Here is a 22,002-nt window from a genome sequence, read left to right as displayed (position 1 = left end):
TTCTCTCTGATCCCCCCCAATCCCTTTCTGTGGATGGCTGTCTCGTGTAGGACGTCTCTGGAATAGGGGACGACGGGTATGGGACAAAGACGATGAGTAAGTCTCTGCAGGAATGGTTCCGCTTCTGACACCTCCCCCTCCCCCAAAAACATGATAGAATTATTATTATCATTTTTATCACTATTATGCTTAATATTTAAGTTCATGTTTGCGTTCGGCTGTCTCTTTCTGTTGCGTCAGTAACATCTGCAGGTTTGCAGGGACGGCGGACATGCAGGTGTAGTGTCCTGTAGTCCTGCACTCCTGCATATGCATTTAGCCCATGTGGGTTTTGGCTGCCACTGCATGACAATAAACGATCACCCTCTGTGTTTTAGCATACTAGACATGAGCCTTTCCAGCATAAACGTGTTCTCTGAGCACTCTGTCCCTGGAGACACTTAATGCTATTACATTCGATCTGTCACTTACCCTTATCTAATCTTATGTTCTTATGCTCAGCCCTTTTTAACACACGCCCCTTTCAGTTACGTCCTGTCATGGTAGGACAGACACCGTGTGTTCTCTTCTAAATGGACATTGTCCTGGCCTTTGGCGGAGAGATGCTCTGGGGCCACCCATTTTCCCCTCTGCCTGCTCTGTGGGCCTCCCACCAATAGCAGCAGAGCAGTACATGCGTCATTTGCAGGCCGTGCAGCAGGGGCCCACAGACATTAGGACATCAAAACCCTTTGCAGTCATATGAGCGGGTGGCTTCGGGTCTCGCCGCAAATAGACCTTTACGAAATCCCATTGTTTTGCAGGATGTGTTATTGCACTCTTAACTGTCAGTGATGTCTGTGAGCCAGAAATGCAGTGACCTTGAAAGCTTTTGACGTTGGCGCTCAAAATGCACCTGACCGAAAGCCCTTTTGTCAGGTGCGGAATTAGAAAGGGAGAGCAGACTCCAAGCCAGGATGAGCAGCTCCGAGCCAGGACGAGCAGCTCCGAGCCAGGACGAGCAGCTCCGAGCTCTCTGGGAGCTGGCTGTCGCATTCCATCAGAACTCTGAGGTCAATCACCCTGGAGCCATAAGACAGACAGTGGGGATGGCAGACAGACAGACTCTCTTCTAGAGCCCAGTTCCTATGTCATGCTTCGCATTCTGCTACTCTAGTCAAACCTGATTCAATCACAAAAAGTATGATTTTGCACAACACCACGCTAGACACACGCAAGGCGCTGACATCATTGTCATAGAAATGGCTTCTTTAGCAACTTTTTTGTTTCATTTCCCAGTGAGTGGGAGCTAGAGGACTAGGCAGATTCTGTTTGATTTTCTCTGTAAACTGGTGGTTACATTGTGAAATTTGCATTGCTGTAAACCACCTTTCCTCTGTAAGTGGAAGGAAGTTCCTGGATATGGGCTCCAAAAAGAGGTGCCTCATGGCAGGATGTGGTCAAACATGTTGACAGGTTATTATATACATAGTTAGAGTCAAATTTATTTATAAAGCGCTTGTTACCATAGCCGTTTTACACGAGTCCGAGTCCAAGCCCCCAGTGAGCAGGCCAAGGGCAACAGTGCCAAGGAAGAACTCCCTAGAACACGAGGAAGAAACCTGGAGAGGAGCCAAGACTCAAGGGGGGGGGGGGGGGGCTCTTCTGGCATCTTCTGGCCGACAACGGTCACTACATCACATCAAGACGTAGCCAAACTAATTGACAGTCACCCTGATCAAAATGATGAAAGAATAAAAGATTTTACCCCAGGCTGATATTTGTTGACCCAGTAGTCGGTTGGGTGTCCCACCAATCCCACCATGCCAGTTTCTAGAACTCCTCACTCTTCGCTAACCTGACGCAAAAGAAATCTGCATCTAAAACAAATTGGATTAGCGCCATCGCTGTGTACACCCTTCAGCTTCATCGCTAGCTATCTGACACGTGTGTTATATTCATTTATATTACACCAAAGCTTTGTGTTCTCCTTTATCTAATTGGTACAGTGGTTGCTAACCTAATTGTGATTTCTGCTTTCCTGCCAAGTCTTCTTGCTTTTTAACACATAATGATGTTACATGTTCAGTAACCTATTTATACATCTGCTGAAGACTCTCATCACAGAAAAAGGCCCTTGACAAAGGGCCCGGAAGACATAGCTGCTTTTTCAAACATCTCAAACATCTCACACAATGTATACATGTCACATAAACTCTCGCACACACTCGCAGAGCTTGATCCTTGCCGTATGGTTCAGTTTGTGCTCCCTCTCTATCTCTCTTCTCAGGGAGCCAAGAGGACCTGATCCTCTCCTATGAGCCTGTGGTTCGGCAAGAGAGTAAGTACTATCCCCTGCTCCGCGCCAACGCAAGACGCGTGAAACTTTGCTGGGGGGGGGGTTGCTGAGTTGCACTGTGAGCTTTGCGGTGAGAAGCGACTTGTCGTCTGGGGCCGTACAGACGGCGGTAGCCACTCAGGACAGTTGTGCTCTTCTTTTGCGGTGCGAGCAGTTACCTACGCCCGCCCTGCCATCATCCTGGGACCCATGAAGGACAGGATCAACGATGACCTCATCTCCGAATTCCCAGACAAGTTTGGCTCATGTGTGCCACGTAAGTGCACCGAGCCAACCCCACAGCTGCCGGACGCGCGCACACTCGAAAGCACGCGCGCGCGCACACACAAACGGCACGGAGACAACTTTCCTACCATATAAGGTCTTAGAAACAGGTGTTAAATGTAACTGGTGCTCACGCAGGCCGATGTCAGGGATGGTATGAGTCAAGCCCGGGTGAGTGGCAGAGTGTTTCCTTTCCTCAGCTAGCCTTTCTGGTAAGAGTTCACTCCCGCCATGCTGCTGCTGCAGCTTTCATTTTGGCCTCAACATGTTGAAACTGTATATGAATGACAGCAGTGGTGGAGAAACACCACCACCTGTTAGCCACACACAGACCCCGGGCCATGCGTTATTCATCCATCTGGTGAGGCTCCGTTTGACTCACTGTCATCATTTTTATGGTTGTTTATGGTTGAGATTGTGTGTGTGTGTGTGTGTGTGTGTGTGTGTGTGTGTGTGTGTGTGTGTGTGTGTGTGTGTGTGTGTGTGTGTGTTTTATCCTTTGAATGTGTTTGTGTTAACTTGATCATTGTTCATTTTTGAAATCTTTTAAGAAGCGGATAACAGTTCAGGGCAAAGGTGTAAGTGGGAACAGTAGTCATCAATAAACAGGAAGTTTACTGGTGCTTGTATAACAGTAGAAGTCACATCTCTTCTTGTGAAGATAGAGATCTATGCACTACATATATAACTATGTATGAGAGAAACCACAAACTTGTCAGTAGCCAAAAGAAATGGGGGGGGGGGGGGAGTCATATGCTCACAACTTCACTCCACAGCATAAAATAACAGCACATATCTTAACACCACAGCATAAGATAACCTACTGCGTTGGCTGAAATTGCACCCTGACTTTGTGTCAAATTAATGGATCTAGATTTCATTAAAAGTTCAGTCAAACTGATTTTCAAAATTGTAGTGAAGCATACAAGGTTTCCAGAGAAAAAGGAAGTTTAACACAGAGGCCCTATATATATATATATATATATATATATATATTCAAATTACCATCTTAATTTAATTCAAATAAATCCGCCTTTGTCGTTCAATCCAGACACCACAAGAGCGAGGCGGGATTACGAGGTGGACGGGCGAGATTATCACTTCGTCACCTCCCGTGAGCAGATGGAGAAGGACATCCAAGAGCACAAGTTCATCGAGGCCGGCCAGTACAACGACAACCTGTATGGGACCAGTGTCCAGTCAGTCAGATACGTGGCTGAGAGGGTCAGTAGAACAGTTACAGTGACCAATCCTAGACCAAGCGAAGGTAGAATCCAGTTCAAATATATTTGGTCCCACTTACTGTGTGTCAGATATTTTTTTTCGAAAAAGGCTCTTGGGTTTGAGTTTGAGATCTGGACTCAAACTTGGACTGAATTCAGCTGGATGTGGGACTTGATTCTACCTGCATTCTACTGATTCTATTTGCTTAGTCTGAGATGTTCTCTACTGTGACTGCAGAACGGTTTTCATTTTGCTTTTGCAGGGAAAGCACTGCATACTGGACGTATCTGGAAATGCTATCAAACGATTACAAGTAGCACAACTATACCCTATTGCCATCTTTATAAAGCCTAAATCCACCGAGTCTTTAATGTAAGCACACAGTTTTTAAGCATAAATAGGTTGGTGGGAAATCTAGAGCTTTCTGTGGCTGTTGTGCACTGAGCTGGCAACACTGCTACATTTGCAGGGAGATGAACAAGAGGCTGACAGAAGAGCAGGCCAAGAAGACGTACGACCGCGCCATGAAGCTGGAGCAGGAGTTCGGCGAGTACTTCACAGGTAGCTGCGAGCAGTTCAGCTAGCATGGAAGAGGAGTGCAGCATCCCCTGCCTGCATTTCCCAGCAGCTGGAGAACACCTCATTTACATACATTATTAGTGCTATTAGCATACGCCTGACCACAGGAGCCAATCACGGTCGTCGTATCGACCCCCCCCCCCACCCGCTGTGACTGACAGCAGAGCCAGCCAGCCACCTCACAGCTGCAGGCTAATGAATAATGCATGGATGCAAATGAGGTTACTATAGGGCCATCTAAAGCCATGATTAATGAGCAAGCAGACAGAGCTGAACAGAGAAACCAGACACTGACGTTGCACTGTTTTTCTCAATGAAGGACAATATATTTTTAATAGGATTCACATGAAGACTCAGTGATGGGTCTGTTAATCTCTAAGGTGAAAGGCGTTACAGGTTAGATAGGACAAAAAATATATATGGCTCTCGCTTTTTTAATAAAACAGTCTGATGGGCCAGTAAGTGAATATTATAAAGGCCATTGTAAGGGTTTGTTATCTCTAGCAGAATGAGCTTTATAAAAGCCTGTGGAATAATGTGCATATGAGCCATTTAATAAAAACTTTGTTTTTCTTCCTCTCTTCTCTTTCTTTCTCTTTTGTTCCCCCCCAGCTCTTGTGCAGGCAGAGACGTTGGAGGACATTTATACTCAGTGTAAGATGGTGATAGAGGAGCAGTCTGGCCCTTATATCTGGATTCCCTCCAAAGAGAAGCTATAAGGAACACATTCCCCTTCCAGGGACATTGGACTGCAAAAAAACATAGGCATAATTTGTAACATATGATAAATTATTATGGTAATGTTTATTGTTGATAATTATAGTGAATATTATTTTGTTTGTTATGTTGGATTTTTTTTCCACTTTCACTATGAATGTTCCTGAATGTACTCCACAAAGTGTTGGAAAACATTTTCTGGGCCTGGAAAAAAAACAAAACACAAAAACGGACCATTGTAAACAAATTGCTTAGTACTTTGAGTTAAGAGAAGTCACTTGACGCACTGGAAACGAACGTCGGCCCCTTTGCCGGCGTTCGTCTCGGCCGTGATGTGAAAGGGAAGGACAGGCGCTCGCAGGTCACGGCATCGTGCGACGGCCAAGCTTCTGGCGCCCGGCCCCCGGAGGAGCTGATGGCCACGTGGCCTGCCTCGCTGGCGTCGGCCCTGGAGCTGGCTCTCTCCGCTTGCTCCGTCTCTCTGCAGCTCTCCTCGTCTCGTCCACTCTGGGATCTATGCACTCCCCTGGCCCCTCGACGCACGCTGGTTCTCTCCCCTTAGGCATATGTTTTTGTATTTCTTTTTGCCACCAGAACCCACTTTGTCTGAATGATTCCTTAAAGATTTCTAGTTTTAAATTGTATATGTAGCTATGTTTCTAAATTAAACTTTGAGAAAAAGTCAAAAGATGCTTTAATTAGTGTAAACTGTAAAAGGGATACAACTAAGTATAGGAAATTTGACATTATATTTTGCTATTTATATTGATAGAGGGCACAACAGAACAGAAATATTTATAAAGATAATGTATAACTTTGTTTTTAAAAAAAAAAAGACTACTTTTGAACAAAAGCTTTTACTGGTGTGATATAGTGTTGTAGTAGACATAGTTTTGGTGGGGGTGTTTATCCTGTGACACCTGGTCTTCACTGAGAAGGCGTGGCTGTGCATGCGTGCGTGGAAATGCAGGATGGTGACCAATACAGGTTTCTCCCTTCCAAAATCCATTTCAGAAAAACTCATGTTGACTCAACTTCACTGAAGTTCGTTTTTACCCAAATCCAAACAGGTGGCAAAATGTTGACATTTGTGTGTAACTAAAGTGTGTGTAACATGTGTGTGTAACTAAAGGTCTTGGTAGATGGCACAGATAATTAACGCGCACACGTACACCCCTCTTATTCTCAGACTTGGAGCCCTTGCCTGAATTAGTGTAACGCTTTCGCAAACTTTAAACCACAAGGCAACAACTGAGCCGCAGATGTTGACATCCGGAAGTAAAGATGTGTGGCTGCAGGGGTGCTGATGTATTGGTCACCACTTGCCTTAAAGAGGAAATTTTTTTTTTGACCAGGAAGTTTTTTTTTTTATTGTTTATGTGTGGGGGTTTTTTTTGTTGTTGTTTTTAATGTTGCACTAACTGACCACATCTTTGTTCATTTCATTATTATTCAAATGGTTGACTGCTAGTGTTGAGAGAGAATATGCAGTTATGGTTAATATAATTAGTTTCTTTCTGATAATGCTGATAACCACTATCATGGTGTACTTAACCAGTAGGTAACAATTTGGAAAAGCTGAATGCTAGGACCATTTTCCTTCAAGATAGATTTAAGATAAAATAAGATTTCTGTTGTGCTTGTTATCTGTAGCATGTAATTCCTCCTATCATCATTGCACACATTTTTAGGGTCTGAATACTTTCCTGTTAAGACTCTTAGAGTGACATTTGAAGGGGAAAAGCTATTCACCAGGAGCCGGTTCACTCCATCGAGTGTAATACATTCAAAGTTCTAATTTGTGTGACTGATCTAAATTTCTGCTCATTGAACAAAGTACAAGTAGCTCTACCGTGACAAACAGCCCATTATTAGTTCAGTGCAAGCAGGCCTTGCAGTGTGATGTTTCACATTACTGCATCGCCTTCTTTCAACGCATGAAATCAAATTTGTGTATATTGTTCAGTTAATTTGATTATGTTGCACAGAGCACTGAGTGCATGTGCTGTGGTTTGACAGGAAACATCATCACCTTACAAGCTGAACTGGAGAGAGGCTCTCTGAAGCCTCACGGTGCTCCCCAGAGCCTGTAGTCCCTTTTAAAATAATCAGTGCAGTAAAAACTAAACTGAAGCTGAATAGTTTCTCAGGGTTGACACATAGGGTGTAATAACAGATCAAACCAAACCCCTTGTCAGAGGGCAACAGTTTAAAATTAAGTTAAAATTGAAAATAAAAGGTATTTTATTTTTTAAAAAAAGAATTACTTATTTTATGTTGCCCTGTACACTTTTTCATTTTCATCTTCCTTAGCACACAAAGGTATTGTATAAATAAAATACAATTTTTTATTTTCCCTGATCCTACTTAATGTGCAATCTTGTAAATAAGGTTCTATTGGCACTTTAGTCTGTCAGACAGGAAACAAGCCTGAACACCACCACTATACCCCCATCACCAACCACCTTCTCCCGGGCCCACAGATAGCAACTTTTAGAAACACTTGATGCTTCCCTTTCATCCAGACTGTACATATTGTTTGTGTTGTTTCATTCCATAGTTGTAAACATTTAAAGTACATTTAACACCAGTGAGACTGTACAGTTATCACTGATGTCTGTTCTTAAATGAATAATTGAGTTATTTTTTATTTTTATTTTCAAAAGGGAAAAAAAAGTAAAAAAAAAAAAGAAGTGTCATTTGCACCATGTTGACGTATGTACTCCTGATTGCTTTGAAGACTCACAATAAAACTTTGCTTTAGGCATTATATGAAGGCACTCCCCTAAGCCTCCATTTCCACTAATGTAAATTAAAGCTTTCGTGAGACTTTTCCACACAACCTGTCTGTGTCCTTTGTATCATCAGTGGGTTTGGCATCTTCCTGCACTGCAGGCTTTCCCTGTCTGTTTGCTTTATACTCAAGGTTAAAGTTCAAAGATCAGGTTAGACTGTGTTTCGAGCACATGATCAGAAATGACAGACACAGCACCACAGCTCATACTCTCAAATTTTATTTCAAGGAAGTAAAAATGTGGCTGCATTGAAAAAAAGTGCAAAGTTAAAACGAGCATGGTAGAAGTAGAGTCGAGGCAGACCCATTTTATTAAAAGCCTTGCCAGACAGAAAAGTTAACTTTCTTCTTGAAAGAGTTTACATCATCGAGGACCCTCAGGTCATGTAAGAAAATTCCAGCATGGGAGTAAAAATCCTAAACAGTAGTCTTCAGTACTTGTAATAATAAGTACATTTTATTATTGAAAAAAACTTGGGACCCTACCACTGGGTTTGCCACAAGCTCAAGTAGGTATTCGGTGTAAATGGATAGTTCGAAGTGACTGTTGCACCAAATGCCGCAGGAAATGACTCATTGTGGTGAGTAAGCAGTAATACATCTTCCATTCCTGTTTTCATTCAAGTGTTTTGTGAGGGCTGCATGGTTTCCAGGTATTCTATAGTGGTTCAGTAGACTATGTGTAGACTATGTCTCCAGTAAGACATTATGCCCTCTGATTTCAGTCTCTTACTGTGTTATTATACCCCCTGAACATTGCCATATATGTTTTGTAGGTGAACGTTAGATTTTATAATCCAGACATCAAGCATTTTTAGTGAAAGTGAATATTTATTGTGGCTAAATTCAGATTTTTGTTGATGCATATTAAAATGATAAATCATCGTTGACAACCAAAAATTCACAGAAATACTGAAGACAAAGTAGGAATACATTATTAATAACTACCAAACACTGATCTGCAGCATGTTGGCAGAAGGGCAAAACTCTCATGGAAGCTAAGGAACAGTTGCTGAACAGAGAAGAAGCGAGACGTATTACCTAGGGGTATGACAAGTTTAAATTCAAGCACTCTGAAAAAACCTCCAAAACCCTGAATTTCCAAAATGTTCCAAGGGTTTACATGTCAGTATTTCAAGACCCAAAAGGTCCTTGAACTCAGCAGGCCACTCCTGCATCAAGGTGTCTTGGTGGTTGGAATGTTTGCCTCTCAGCACTAGGGTCTTGGGTTTGTGTCTCTATCTTGGTGGAGTTTCCATGGTCACCCTGTGTCTGTGTGGGTCCAAACAAATTGTCCTGGTCTGAATGTGTGTATGAATGTCTGTATGCCTGCATGCCCAGTGGTGGATGATGCTGTCCTGGGTGTCGTCCTCATATCTTCAGTATGGAATGGAAAAAAACACAAACTATATGTACAGTCTGGATGAAAGGGAAGCATCAAGTGTTTCTAAAAGTTGCTATCTGTGGGCCCGGGAGAAGGGGGTTGGTGATGGGGGTATAGTGGTGGTGTTCAGGCTTGTTTCCTGTCTGACAGACTAAAGTGCCAATAGAACCTTATTTACAAGATTGCACATTAAGTAGGATCAGGGAAAATAAAAAATGTATTTTATTTATACAATACCTTTGTGTGCTAAGGAAGATGAAAATGAAAACGTGTACAGGGCAACATAAAATAAGTAATTCTTTTTAGAAATAAAATACTTTTATTTTCAATTTTAACTTAATTTTAAATTGTTGCCCTCTGAGAAGGGGTTTGGTTTGATCTATTATTACGCCCTATGTGTCAAGTCTGAGAAACTAATCAGCTTCAACCTGTTATCCTGTCCTGGGTGTCCCTTCCTATGCTTGACGCAGTCCCCCAGAGGCCAGAGAGTTTCTGGATGAGAGTATGCTACATGCAATGGCTGCTGCTGCTTCTCACCAGTGTGTTGACTGGATATGCTCAAGAAACCTACAATCTGGATTGCTTTGTAAACGCTGAGGTCAAAAGCCTAATTTGCTAACCCATAATGAGAAAGAAATATAAAAATGTTATCTTGAGGGATTAAGATACTCTAGAATTAATTATACACAATAAACATTCTATTTTCTTTAAGCGATTATAAATTAGTGCATAGTTTTGTCCTTCTAATTTCAACTGAGAAAATTATACTATAATGCACAGAGCACAGAGAGTTTGTCATTTTCGTGGGGGGTTGGTCATTGGGGAAATCTACAGAAGTATAACTATTCTGTAGAGCTAATGACTGATTGTAGAGAATTATAGAATATATATATATATATATATATATATATATATATAATAAATAAATATATAATAAATAAATATATATATATATATATATATATATATATATATATATATATATATATATATATATATATATATATATATATATATATATTTATTTATTCTATCTTCTGCTGTTAGACTAGATAAACTACACACATATTTTAACATCTGAAGCAGAGTAAAAAAATTACATCATTCATCATCCTAAACCCACATCCCTTCAGTCGAACTCTAGTTTGTTGTAATTAACTGTAGTTAGACTGAACAGCTCAGCTTTGTTCAGCATAAAGTACCTCACACATCTGTCTCCTGTGAGGAGACTAATTTAATGTACTTTGTGGGGGCTGCCAAGTCCTTTTTAACTTCTGGAATTGTGGAATAGCCTGAGTCTTAAGTCTATTCATCTGTAGCGGAAGGCTGCTGAAAACTTCTCGGCTTTATGAAGTCTGTGTAGACATAGGCCAAAGGGTTCACAACTGATGTAGGGGTTCCTTCCTGAGAAACATTCATCATACCTCAGTCAAATGTTATAGATACAATGTATGACAATATGTGTGATTGATTCTGGAAGGAAGTTGTTAAGCTTATAGTAAATGTATATACTTTTCCTCTGTGAGATCAAATTCTAAGGATCTTGATCCAGTTACCTGAGGAAATGCTGGCGTCTCATACACAGGTTCTGTGAAAACCAACAGAAAGTGAAATGACATGAAAAAAAATGGCTTAGGTTTAAATCAGCCAACATGATGTACAGTACAGATGGCCTGTGTCCACTCATATAATGTATAGAAGTTCTATAGGGAGCTTCTTTCTTTCCATTAGGTATTAAATTATTCTACTACAAGCTGAGAACACCTGTTTAGAGATGCTCTCCAGATATAAATCACTAATTTACAAACTTATTTATTTATGAGGAAAACATTACCTGTACTTTGTCCGTTAGATGGATCCTTATTATAGCAACCTATCACAATAACGTGAGTCATGAGATCAAAGCAGAAGGCTCCTTGAAAAAGTTATGTGTTCAGATCACGTGAAAACAATACGATTAGTCTAATGCTTGCATTAAATGAGATTTGCTAACATTTGACACTTGATGCTGCACCACCTGCTGTGTTTCTTTGCAAAGGGCTGAGCTGGGGACCCAAAAGGGCAGCCAAGCTGATTCACATCTTTTACAAAATGTTTAGCAGTATTGTTAGCTTTATGATAACTGAGGAAAAACATCCTCTTACTGCATTAACACCTTTTAGACACCGGTGAATACATGTTACTAGATTCAAAACCTACATCATTTGTCATGTAATATAATATTTTCAGCAAATAAGTAATTACTGCTCTTAATATTATCATATTTGTTTTAAACAGCAGGTTGTAGAAGTCCACTATGTAGCATTTTCACAGTAAAAATACAAATTTGTGACATAGTTGAAAAAATTACCCTTTTTGATGAGGACTAAAATGATGCACAAAAGCAGGATGCCGATGAGACTGAAACCAGCAGGAAGTATTATCTGATATAAATGTGTAGAAAGAACATTTTTCTTACAAACTGTAGTGATTTCATCTACGAAAAAAACAAAAAAACCATCATTATTATTATTAAATTATTATTATTATTATTATTATTATTATTATACCTCACCAGTGATTGTCTTATGTGCTTCAGACTTTTCAATTGCATTTGAAACCTGACAGGTGTACTTCACACAATCCGCACTGGTCAGGTTTGACACCTGCATGCTTGTGTTCATCTCACTGAAAGAGACTCTTTGGTCCAATGGCAGGGGCAAGTCATTCTTTAGCCAGCGCAGGAGCAGAAAATCCCCCTTCACCTCACAACTCAAATTCAGCGTGAAGTTCGAAGAGGAGACAGCTATCCGTAACGCATCCAGAGGAACTAAACCACAAATACAATGTTAGAACTACAGCCGACTTAGACAAGCCAAACAAGAAAGGTTAGGTGGTCAAGAATATCTTAACATACACAACACATGCATAACGTGAAATACATTGTAATACTCACGTGACACAGTTAATGAGACGTTACAGCGTATTATTGTGCTGTTTTTAAATACTTTTAGTATCTCATAAATGGCTTCATCATTTGCTGTGAGATTAAGCAAAGTAAGACTCATATTGTGTTTACTAAAATAAATATTTTGACTGTAGTTCACACTAGTATTGCCTTCTGTCTGTAATAATAAAGATTTTGAAGAAGTTTCAGTTGTATATTTAGACCATGACACAATTTGCACATCTTGACTGTTTGTAAAGTGTCCTGGGAGCTCCACTTGACCGCGTAACACGCCTTTCACATGCAATTCCTTACACCCATCAGTACCTTTACCTATAAAACAATGTAACATACACTAGCTTAGTTTGTTTATGATTGTAAAATGACAGTACAAATGTAATGACCGTTTTATCCTTGTAAATTACAGTAGCTTAATGTAAAAGTTATAGTACTGCATATTTGGTGTTATCCATTATGTTGCAAAGAAACAAAGAAAAATTCTTACCAACAAATGACCACAGAAAAAGCATTAAAATACGAAAACATGACATTGTAAATATAATCCTGAGTTACAGGAGTCGTCTTATCTAGCCAAGTCCATAAACAATCACTGAACATGAAGCTCCTTGGTAGGACTGGGTTATTAATGACTACCAAGCACTGATCTGCAGTATGTGACGTCAGAAGGGAGAAACTCTTATGAAAACTAAGGAACAGTTGCTGGAGAGAGGAAGATAAGAGCGCTACCTACAGTTGTATTTAAGCACACTCACTGTGAAAGTGAGTTGCTTGGTCCACACGTTTTTACACAGCACTTGAGGCAGACTAAATTAAGAAGAAGGAACCAACAAAGTGTTGCTGGGTCTGAGGAAATAAATCTTTATTTTTAATGTAACTGAGAAAATATTCTTTTGCACAGCACCTAACAAATGAAATGTTTAAAGCTAATTATATGTACATTTTGTTAACCAATGGAAATGCTGTTTCCAGACTGCTGAAAATAATAATGCTGTCACAGAGACATTAGTTACCTTTAAAAGGCACAACAGTATGCTCACTTGTGAGAATATCAGGTACATCAAGGGGGCAACTGTGGGGGTGGACTGGAATTAATTAGATTAGATCCATTTCAGAAGGCCTTTGTACTTGCAATTGTATACATACACACATACATACATACATACGTAAGACACAGCGGGGAGGGGGTGTGATTACTCTAATGTCAGTGTATCTGGTTCTGCAGTAGCAGTGTGTAGAGCAGATGGAGTATTGGACATCTGGCCCTCTGCCAAAGCCTTAAAGTGCTGACAGGAATAGGAGAGGATAAGAATCAGTGAGATTATATCACAAACAGTGATGCAAAGCTGAAAAACAATCACAGGATTTTTGACAAACCTGAAACATTCAGTTGATCAGAACATGTAATCCAATGTTACTTCAAGTAGTTGAACATGTGGTGCATATCAGCTGTCCAGTCAGTGTGCATAAATACCCATACTATATTTCTGAGCTTCAGGTTTATGAAGCATTATTAACTGTGAAGCTGTTGCTGTGAGAAGTTTGATATGAACATATAAAACTTCAGATGCCAAAGATGCCATAGCAATGTCTATAGTTAATTAACTTATTCACTCTGTCAATGTCAGTTTGTTAAAGACCTTAAAAAATCCCATCAAATTAACTTTTCCAATTCACCTGATTTTAAACTTTATCTGGGCAGTACACAGTTTAGCAAAGACTACAAGGATTCTTCAGTATGAGACAGGCAGCTACAGTATAGTGTCACGGGACGCTCCCCCCCCCATATAGTTATTATTATTTGCACCAAAGCTAATGATACTTGCCCACTCAAAAACATATGAATTATGTCTCATAGTAAGGGTAAAGATAATCAGCAGTTGGAATCATTTCAGTTGGAATGGGTGTTAAAGGCCCAACCATTAATAGGTTTGAAGTGAGTAATATTGTGGAGAGCAAAAAAGACCCAGCACATCCTGCTTTACATTGGGTCAATCACTATGCATTACCACTCACCCTCCCACCCCACAATAATAAGAGATCTGATACATACATGTGGGATAAAATCAGTCATGAAACATTTGTGTAGTAACATCCATTATATCAGAGCTAAGGCAGTACCCATATAGTCATTCCAACAACACCAACAAAAAATAAATAAACAAATGCAATACGGAACGTTGATGTGAGGCCTTGGAACTAGTGCAAATAAACATTGATTATATGCAAATCTGCTCAAGGTTATGCTAAATACACATGGTCATTTACCAGGACTCATCAAATGCCTATCCATACTTCCAAATGCCCATCCATACAATAACTATCCATACTTCCAAAGTATCATTCATCACCAGTCATATGGGCAAGTCATATACTGCACCATAAAACTACCAGAGAAGAAACAGGTGTTTAGATGTTGTTTATGCTAACCTGGGAGTTTTTGAATTCCGAATAAAGAGTGAACAGTACGTGGAGGGACTGGATTCGGTTCTTGTACACTGGGATGTCCAGGATACCTGTAGGAATTAAAGCTTCTTAGGTCCAGTGGCAAGGCTTTAAAAGATCAGGAAGAAATAAAAGACTGAGCTCACCACAGATGATGTCAATGTATTCTGCCAGGCCACAGTTAATATCTGCTGTGGGGAGGTTAACCTGAAAGAGTGAGAGAGGCAAGCTCTTTGTGTAGAAAGCCTGAACTGATCCAGATTATATTCCTCCTTTTGATATTACTGAGTGTATGTACAGAAAACACTATGTATAATGTATAAATATGTAGTAGACTTGATAAGGACAGTAACTGGCAGGGATGGGGAAAATGTTGTTGTTTTTGTTTGTTTGTTTTTTACAAAACCCCAGGGCCTAGAGCTCTAATTTTGGTTACATTTCAAACAGAATGCATCTGAATTTCCAAAATGTTCTAAGGGTTTACAAGTCAGTATTTCAAGACTAACCTTGCCCAAAAGCTCCTCAAACTCAGCAGGCCACTCCTGCATCAGGGTGTCAATGTCTGGCATGTGTCTGATGAAAACACACACAACTCTATTTCTTTCAGTTTTTGTTACAACAATAAAAGAAGTACTTGTGTGGTGTATTGCAGTGTGTTTGCATTTGTTGCTGTGTACAGTGTACTGCATTGCAAGTGTGTGCGTGGATGTATTTTGTAGTTTATAGTGTGTGTGTGTGTGTGTGTGTGTGTGTGTGTGTGTGTGTGTGTGTGTGTGTGTGTGTGTGCGTGCTTGCCTGGTGTAGTGTACAGTAGCTGGCGGTTTGGAACGGTGCAATTCACTGATGCTCTCTATCCAGTTATCTATGGCTTTGGGGTTCTTCTCTGGATTCTCAATACTCTTCACTTTCACCTCCTTTAAAGGACAATGTTGGAGTGATATTTAGTTTGTGTATGATGGAGAGCTCACTTCAGTGTACATATCAAGTAGGTCACATGTGAGCCATGTTTTTAGAGTTCCCATGAACAAATTCCTTTTGAAGCAAATTCAATAATAAAAAAGCTGTTCAGTGATATTGATTAGCATGAATGATAACACTATGGGCAGTATTAAGGGGAGAAACAATAACATTTTCGGCATATGATCAATGCTTCATTAAACTAAAGTGAACCAAACCCTAGGCGGAGGCAAACTGCTAATCTTTAAAGACCCTTATGCACTTGTATTACTACATTTACACACACACACACACACACACACACACATACAGATACAGACACACGGGCCACTTTATTAGGTACACCTGTTCAAAAACTCTTTAACGCAAATATCTAATATGCCAGTAATATGGCAGCAACTCAATGCATTTAGGCATGAAGTCGTGGTCAAGATGACCTGCTGTAGTTCAAACTGAGCATTACAATGGGACAGAATGGTGATTTAAGAGACTTTGAACATGGCTTGGTTGTTCGTGCTAGACGGGCTGGTCTGAGTATTTCAAAAACTGCTGATCTACTGGGATTTTCACACCACAACCATTTCTACAGAGAATGGGCAGAAAACAAAAAAATATCCAGTGAGTGGCAGTTCTCTGAGTGAAAATGCCTTGTTGATGTCAGAAGAGAATGGCCACACTTGTTTTTGCTGTTAGAAAGGCAGTAACCCAAATAACGTCTCATTACAACTGAACCTTAAAGCAGATGGGCTACAGTAGCAGAAGACCACAGCAGGTGCCATTTCTGTCAGCTAAGAACAGGCAACTGAGGCTACAATTACACAGGCGTATCAAAACTGGACAACAGAAGATTGGAAAAACGCCACCTGATCTGATGAGTCTTGATTTCTGCTGTGATATTCAGATGGTAGGGTCAGAATTTAGCAAAACAACATGAAAGCATGGCTTCATCTTGCTTTGCATCAAAGGTTCAGGCTTGTGGTGGTGGTATATTAGTGTGGGGGATATATTCTTTGCACACTTTGGGCACCTTAATCCCAGCTGATTACAATACCTCAATACCTCAGGATTGTTGCTGACCATGTCCATCACTTTATGACCCCAGACTGCCCATGTTCTGATGGCTACTTCCAGCATGATAATGTGTCATGTCATAAAGCTCAAATCATCTCAAACTGGTTTCTTGAACTTGACAGTGAGTTCACTGTATTCTAATGGCCTACACAGTCACCAGATCTCCATCCAAAAGACCATCGTTAGGATGTGGTAGAACGGGATATTGATGTAATGGATGTGTAGCAAACAAATCTACAGCAACAGTGTGATGCTATCATGACAATACGGACCTCTGATGCTGAGGAATGTTTCCAGCACCTTGTTGAATTTATTTCATGAAGAATTAAGGCAGTTTTGAAAGCAAAACCTGGTACTAGCAAGTTGTACCTAATAAAGTAATAAAGTGGCCAGTGAATGTACACACACACACACACACGCACACGCACACGCTTATGTCCAAACCATAAATATGAATGTAGAAACAAGAATATGATTGTGTGCATGAGGTGGGAAGTATATTTACAGTGATGTTGTGTTGCTTGCTGTTCTCTGAGAGCCACAAGGAGAGGACAGTGGGGTCCGACTGCTTAGCACAGGGCTCATCCAGCACCAGCAGTCCCAGGCCATCTGACTTCCCGTCAGGCCGAGGAACCTGGTCGTCACAACCGAGACTTTTACAGCACGCCACAAGCTGTAAAACCAGCTGTCCAATGTCTGCTGGTTTGCTTTAATTCTAGAAAGGTGTGACTCTGCACATGCATTTGCAAACATTCAGTAGGATTGTTTGAACATTTTATGTTTGACTGTACCAGTGATTCTGCACTTACTATATAGTCACACATATTCTTCAAAATATCACAAAAAATATATATACAGCTTCTAAGCTAAGCAATAATCTAGAACTCCCTGTGTGTTCACTAACACTCAAACAAATATACTGCAAACATATAGCATAGATAATAAGACTGCACTCACTTTGAGGAAAGCATCAATGTCCCCTACAGCTGGGATGAAGTCAGGGATAAATGGTTTCAGCTTATGATCCAACTCTATGGTCTGTGGTGTATATCTGAAGGAGAGGGCCTGAATATCAATATAAATGTCAAGAAATTGCTTTCATCTGTGAATCCATTTTTAATTTATATTCTACTATTAGCAGATTAACCAAACAGAAGTGAAAACAGGTTGTGGTTTGCTTCTTAATTCAAGTGCATGTTCTTTACCGTGTGATATACTGGAAAAGTTCTTTGATTTCTGCTGTAACACGAAGGTGGTCATAATCTGCTGGATCATATGCCCTGCAAGTGTAGATGCATGGAAACACGGTCACGCAAGTGCGTGCATGTGCGCGCACACACACACACACACACACACACACACACACACACCAAAAACTTCAACCATTCAAATAATGAGCTAATAATAAAGTAAATCAATAATAAATGACACATGGCACAGCAGACCTTTGCATCAAGTTGGTTTTGGCTGGAATGAATTTCACCAATGTGGCTTTTATCTTTGTTAAAGGAAGTCCATTAGAATGTAGTGTAATCAGTTGATGTGATGCAGGGTTGTGTGCATGTAGACATTACAGCTCTCCCTTAGTCCTGGTTCTCCTGGTTCTCTTGTTTTGAGTAAAATTAGCCAAATAAGTAAAGCTACTTGACTGCACTTATCAAAAGCTTTGTGTCCCTGTGGATTACTCTATGATGTGCTTCAATCAGTCTTGTTTTTATTCAGTCAGAACAAAGTCTGAACTCCCATATTTTAAAAACCAATTGTTCAACTAAATTTTGTTCTTACCCTTCAAGAGCTGAACTCGGCTCCCCTTCTTCTTCTTCATCTGATTCCGTCTCATCAGAGTCGTCATCATCATCATCATCGTCATCATCATCATCTTCTTCCTCATTATTTTCACTGCCTCCTTGGGGACTGGTTGGTTGATCCTTCTTTCTTTGCTGATACAATTCAGTACACAAAGTCGAAACAGTTGACTGAAATTGTACTTTTTATGAAGCACGTTCGTAAAATACGTTTTATAAAGCACGTTCAAAATGACTCGCCGCCAGTGTCATTATTTTAGCTACCTTGGTATCTTCAACAAACTCATCACTGTTGGTATTGGCCATTTCTTTCAGCTGCTGTCTACTCGTGTTCCTGAACACTGCAATCATAAAATATTATTTAGACCCATGAACGATGTTATAAGAGTAAGGCGGAGACAGACAGCTTTTCACCCGTTTGTCGCGGAGTTGGTGTGTACAAACTGGCGACCTCTTCTGAATCGTTAACGTCCAGTGTCTCGTCGTATGGTTGGTTGCTTATGAGCTTGGTCTGAAAGCATTTAGGTGTCAAAGGAACAAAGTCGACAAGCTAGCTAGCTAAATAGCTAACTATACAAGTTAGCTAGATAGCTGCGTTACTCAGTACCAAGCAGAATGGCTAGCTGTCTAGCTAGCTAACTACATATTCAGATAATGTTTACATTAATTCGTTAGCTATCTTAACGCTAGATAGCTAGGTGAGATGCAATGATTTGTTTCGTATGACCTAGGTTTCATAGGTTAGCTAACTAGCTAGATAGTTTAACTTAGTCACACGTAGTTAGTGGAATAAGTAGCAATACAATATAAATAGCAATAATGTAGCACTAACTCGTTTATCGAGCTAGCGTTAGAGACCTAAGATAGGCTAACCTCTAACCTAGCTAAGTTAGCTTGCGTTACACAAACAAAATAGCGAGTTATATGGCTAACTGCCAAAATTGTTTTCCAAAAATAATTCATATTAACCTTGCACTTTATAGAATATCGTAATATATAAACCAATGACTGTAGCGGGTCAAATCTGATATTACATAGCTAGTTGTCTTAGCTAAGCAGTTACCTTTTGACGCTCCATGTAAGCAGGCGGTGTACCGTTACCTAGGGATACCAATCTCACGATATTAAAGCAGAGACTTGGTCGAGTTCTCAAAGTGGCTACGGCGAGAACATGAGCCAAAATACTTTATTGATACCAGCTGGAAAAACTTAGTTGTAATAGCAGCGGTATGACATGTACAAATATCAATGTTGTAAAAGTACTATAAACAGAAAAATAAATGTAAAGGGACGAGAATGTTGAGCATAAATAGCTATCGAAGAATATTCACTCTGAAAAGCATGTACACCGCAAGACCCAAAGAAGCACTTACTTCTTCAGTGAGGCAGAAGGAACCTGCTGCGCACTGTAATCCACTCTGCACTAATTACTGCATGGAGGGGGGTTTGTTAGAAACTGGTCCAAAGTGACCAGTCCTTCAGGTTCTATCTCCTCCAAGTTACCCTCTGCTCTCCGTCCTCTGTAGCCGGATCCGGGGAAGTCAAGAGACACTGACACCAAGGTAGTGAATCAAGAAAGTTCCACTTTTTTGAGGAAAGCACAGAGTATATGTGTGTCCTATATCTACTATCTAAATATACAGGATGACGGGGAAAAAGTGAGGCATGTTCTAAGGGCCTACGTAGAAAGGAAAGAGACAAGCTTAGTAAAGATTAGATGTTCTCTGCATGAACGAGCCACTCCTGTGCTTGGAGAGAGAGAGAGAGAGAGAAAGAGAGAGAGAGAGAAAGAGAAAGGGAGGGGTAAAGGAGACAAGAAGAGGGAGTGGATGACCTCAGCTGACCAGCTCGCAGTCAAGCTGCCATGTCATGGCTGATAGGCAGAGACCTTGCGTTGGGAGTCTGAAGACAGAAAGGCTCCGGTATCTAACAGGGTTTGCTCATGATGATTGAAAGCAGGACTCTAAGAAAAAGAGGACATTGACAAAGCTTGGTGCTTAGATGCCCAAATGACAACAAATATTGCTTTTTCCCAGTATTTAATGTCAGTTCTAGTGGCCTACATTCTTTGGTATGTTTTCAGTGTTATGATTCACTGTTCAGGTTTGTCTGATTTCATATTTTTGTTTTGTTTTTAAAGTGCATTTCAGTTATTTCTAGTGTCTTTTAGACAATTGATTCACTATGTGCAAGCTAGCAACTAAAACTTTATTTAATATGCCTTGTTCACTGGATTTTTAGATTTAAAGGGACACATACATCTGAAGGTATAGTTATCTCAAAAGTTCTCTGTTCCACCCGTCCCCCAATCCGCCCTTCTCTCTCAAGTTAATATTTCTGGACAGGACCGATGGAATTAGGGGACAGGCAGAATTAGAATTATGCTGTCTCCACAATGTCCTTGAATACTCCAGGTCCTCCAGGAAAAGGTTTTGTGTGTGACCAGACAATGGGTCAAACCTGTGGTGTCTACCCTGCCATGTTTCACACGCACTTAATCTAATAGTTAAAGATAGCCTTGCTTCAGTTCCTGAACTTGACAATGTAATGTCCAAGTGAGGAGAGTTGTGGGGATCTTCAGGTCCAGCTGTACAGCCAAAGAGAAGCTGGAAAGAAATAAGAACCGTATCTGCCCCTGCTGCGTACACCACCACCCTATCTGCCCCTGCTGCCTACACCACCACCCTATCTGCCCCTGCTGCCGACACCACCACGCCACCACCCTATCTGCCCCTGCTGCCCACGCCACCACCCTATCTGCCCCTGCTGCCTACACCACCACCCTATCTGCCCCTGCTGCCTACACCACCACCCTATCTGCCCCTGCTGCCCACACCACCACGCCACCACCCTATCTGCCCCTGCTGCCCACACCACCACCCTATCTGCCCCTGCTGCCCACACCACCACACCACCACCCAGCGCAGGAACTGGAAGAGCAAGACGGCAGCGACTCGGAGCGTAAGTAGCCGCGCACCCACCTGCACGTGCGCACACGTTGAGGCACACAGGTGAAAACACACACACACACTCGGTAGGGTGGAAGGTCTGGCAGTGTCTAGGGAGCTCCAGGGATGCCAGGGTGTATTCTGTTCTACAGCCTCCCTCTAATTTGGCTACTGTGGCTATTGTTCTCCTTTTCTCTCTCTCTCTCTCTCGCTCTCTCTCTCTCTCTCTCTCTCTCTCTCTCTCGCCTCTCCCTGCTCTTTCTCTCTGGTGAAGGACAGGATCAGCGATGACCTCAACTCTAAATTTCCAAACAAGTTTGGCTTGTGTGTGCCACGTAAGTGCACTGAGCCAACCCACAGCTGCCGGACGCACACGCACGTATATGCAGGCATGCACACACAATACAACTTTCCTACCATATAAGGTCTTAGAAACAGGTCTTCACTGATGTCTGTTCTTAAATGAATAATTTTTTATTTTTATTTTCAAAAGGAAAAAAAACAAAAAAACGTGTCATTTGCACCATGTTGA

General features: G+C 41.0%; 3 protein-coding genes across 33 annotated transcripts in view; 1 reads left to right on the top strand and 2 right to left on the bottom strand.

Moving 5' to 3' along the window:
- dlg2 (discs, large homolog 2 (Drosophila)) overlaps positions 1-7,954 on the top strand; it is a 155,089-nt gene extending 147,135 nt beyond the window's left edge. For 20 of the 26 annotated variants that reach the window (XM_035535275.1, XM_035535289.1, XM_035535299.1 and 17 more), the window contains 6 exons: positions 2,270-2,320; positions 2,493-2,594; positions 3,654-3,826; positions 4,089-4,198; positions 4,296-4,387; positions 5,018-7,954. In XM_035535275.1, the coding sequence (XP_035391168.1) occupies positions 2,270-2,320; positions 2,493-2,594; positions 3,654-3,826; positions 4,089-4,198; positions 4,296-4,387; positions 5,018-5,124 (635 nt within the window). In that variant the 3' untranslated portion in view covers positions 5,125-7,954. Of the gene's footprint in view, positions 1-50; positions 97-2,269; positions 2,321-2,492; positions 2,595-3,653; positions 3,827-4,088; positions 4,199-4,295; positions 4,388-5,017 lie in introns of those variants that run through there. The other 6 variants (XM_035535300.1, XM_035535287.1, XM_035535281.1 and 3 more) reach the window with 2 other exon arrangements.
- A 1,235-nt stretch (positions 7,955-9,189) lies between these two features.
- On the bottom strand, positions 9,190-13,001 carry LOC113579039 (HEPACAM family member 2). 3 transcript variants are annotated; one of them, XM_027012703.2, is made up of 7 exons: positions 12,732-13,001; positions 12,236-12,559; positions 11,855-12,109; positions 11,651-11,776; positions 11,135-11,173; positions 10,857-10,888; positions 9,190-9,293 (listed from the first exon to the last, which is right to left on the bottom strand). In XM_027012703.2, exons 1-7 carry the CDS (start codon positions 12,775-12,777, stop codon positions 9,288-9,290), a joined length of 828 nt encoding a protein of 275 aa, XP_026868504.2. In that variant the 5' UTR covers positions 12,778-13,001; the 3' UTR covers positions 9,190-9,287. The 3 variants fall into 3 exon arrangements, with proteins under 3 accessions (XP_026868504.2, XP_026868503.2, XP_026868502.2); XM_027012702.2 differs by lacking the exon at positions 9,190-9,293 and adding an exon at positions 10,341-10,704 and having other exon boundaries at positions 11,651-11,723; positions 11,850-12,109; XM_027012701.2 differs by lacking the exon at positions 9,190-9,293 and adding an exon at positions 10,341-10,704.
- An 84-nt stretch (positions 13,002-13,085) lies between these two features.
- Positions 13,086-20,062, bottom strand: ift46 (intraflagellar transport 46 homolog (Chlamydomonas)). Of its 4 annotated transcripts, XM_027012696.2 has the most exons (12): positions 19,586-19,856; positions 18,937-19,033; positions 18,787-18,863; positions 18,503-18,657; positions 17,923-17,997; positions 17,675-17,768; positions 17,223-17,351; positions 15,485-15,603; positions 15,196-15,262; positions 14,836-14,896; positions 14,675-14,760; positions 13,086-13,530 (listed from the first exon to the last, which is right to left on the bottom strand). In XM_027012696.2, exons 1-12 carry the CDS (start codon positions 19,598-19,600, stop codon positions 13,438-13,440), a joined length of 1,068 nt encoding a protein of 355 aa, XP_026868497.2. In that variant the 5' UTR covers positions 19,601-19,856; the 3' UTR covers positions 13,086-13,437. The 4 variants fall into 4 exon arrangements, with proteins under 4 accessions (XP_026868497.2, XP_026868499.2, XP_026868500.2 ...); XM_027012698.2 differs by lacking the exons at positions 18,937-19,033; positions 19,586-19,856 and adding an exon at positions 19,896-20,062; XM_027012699.2 differs by lacking the exon at positions 18,937-19,033.
- Positions 20,063-22,002: the final 1,940 nt, after the last annotated feature.

Source organism: Electrophorus electricus, chromosome 17 (assembly GCF_013358815.1).
Source record: "Electrophorus electricus isolate fEleEle1 chromosome 17, fEleEle1.pri, whole genome shotgun sequence".
Taxonomy (NCBI): Eukaryota; Metazoa; Chordata; class Actinopteri; order Gymnotiformes; family Gymnotidae; genus Electrophorus; species Electrophorus electricus.
The sequence above is the reverse complement of the archived record's forward strand: the minus strand, read 5'-3'. Positions and strand labels throughout refer to the sequence as shown.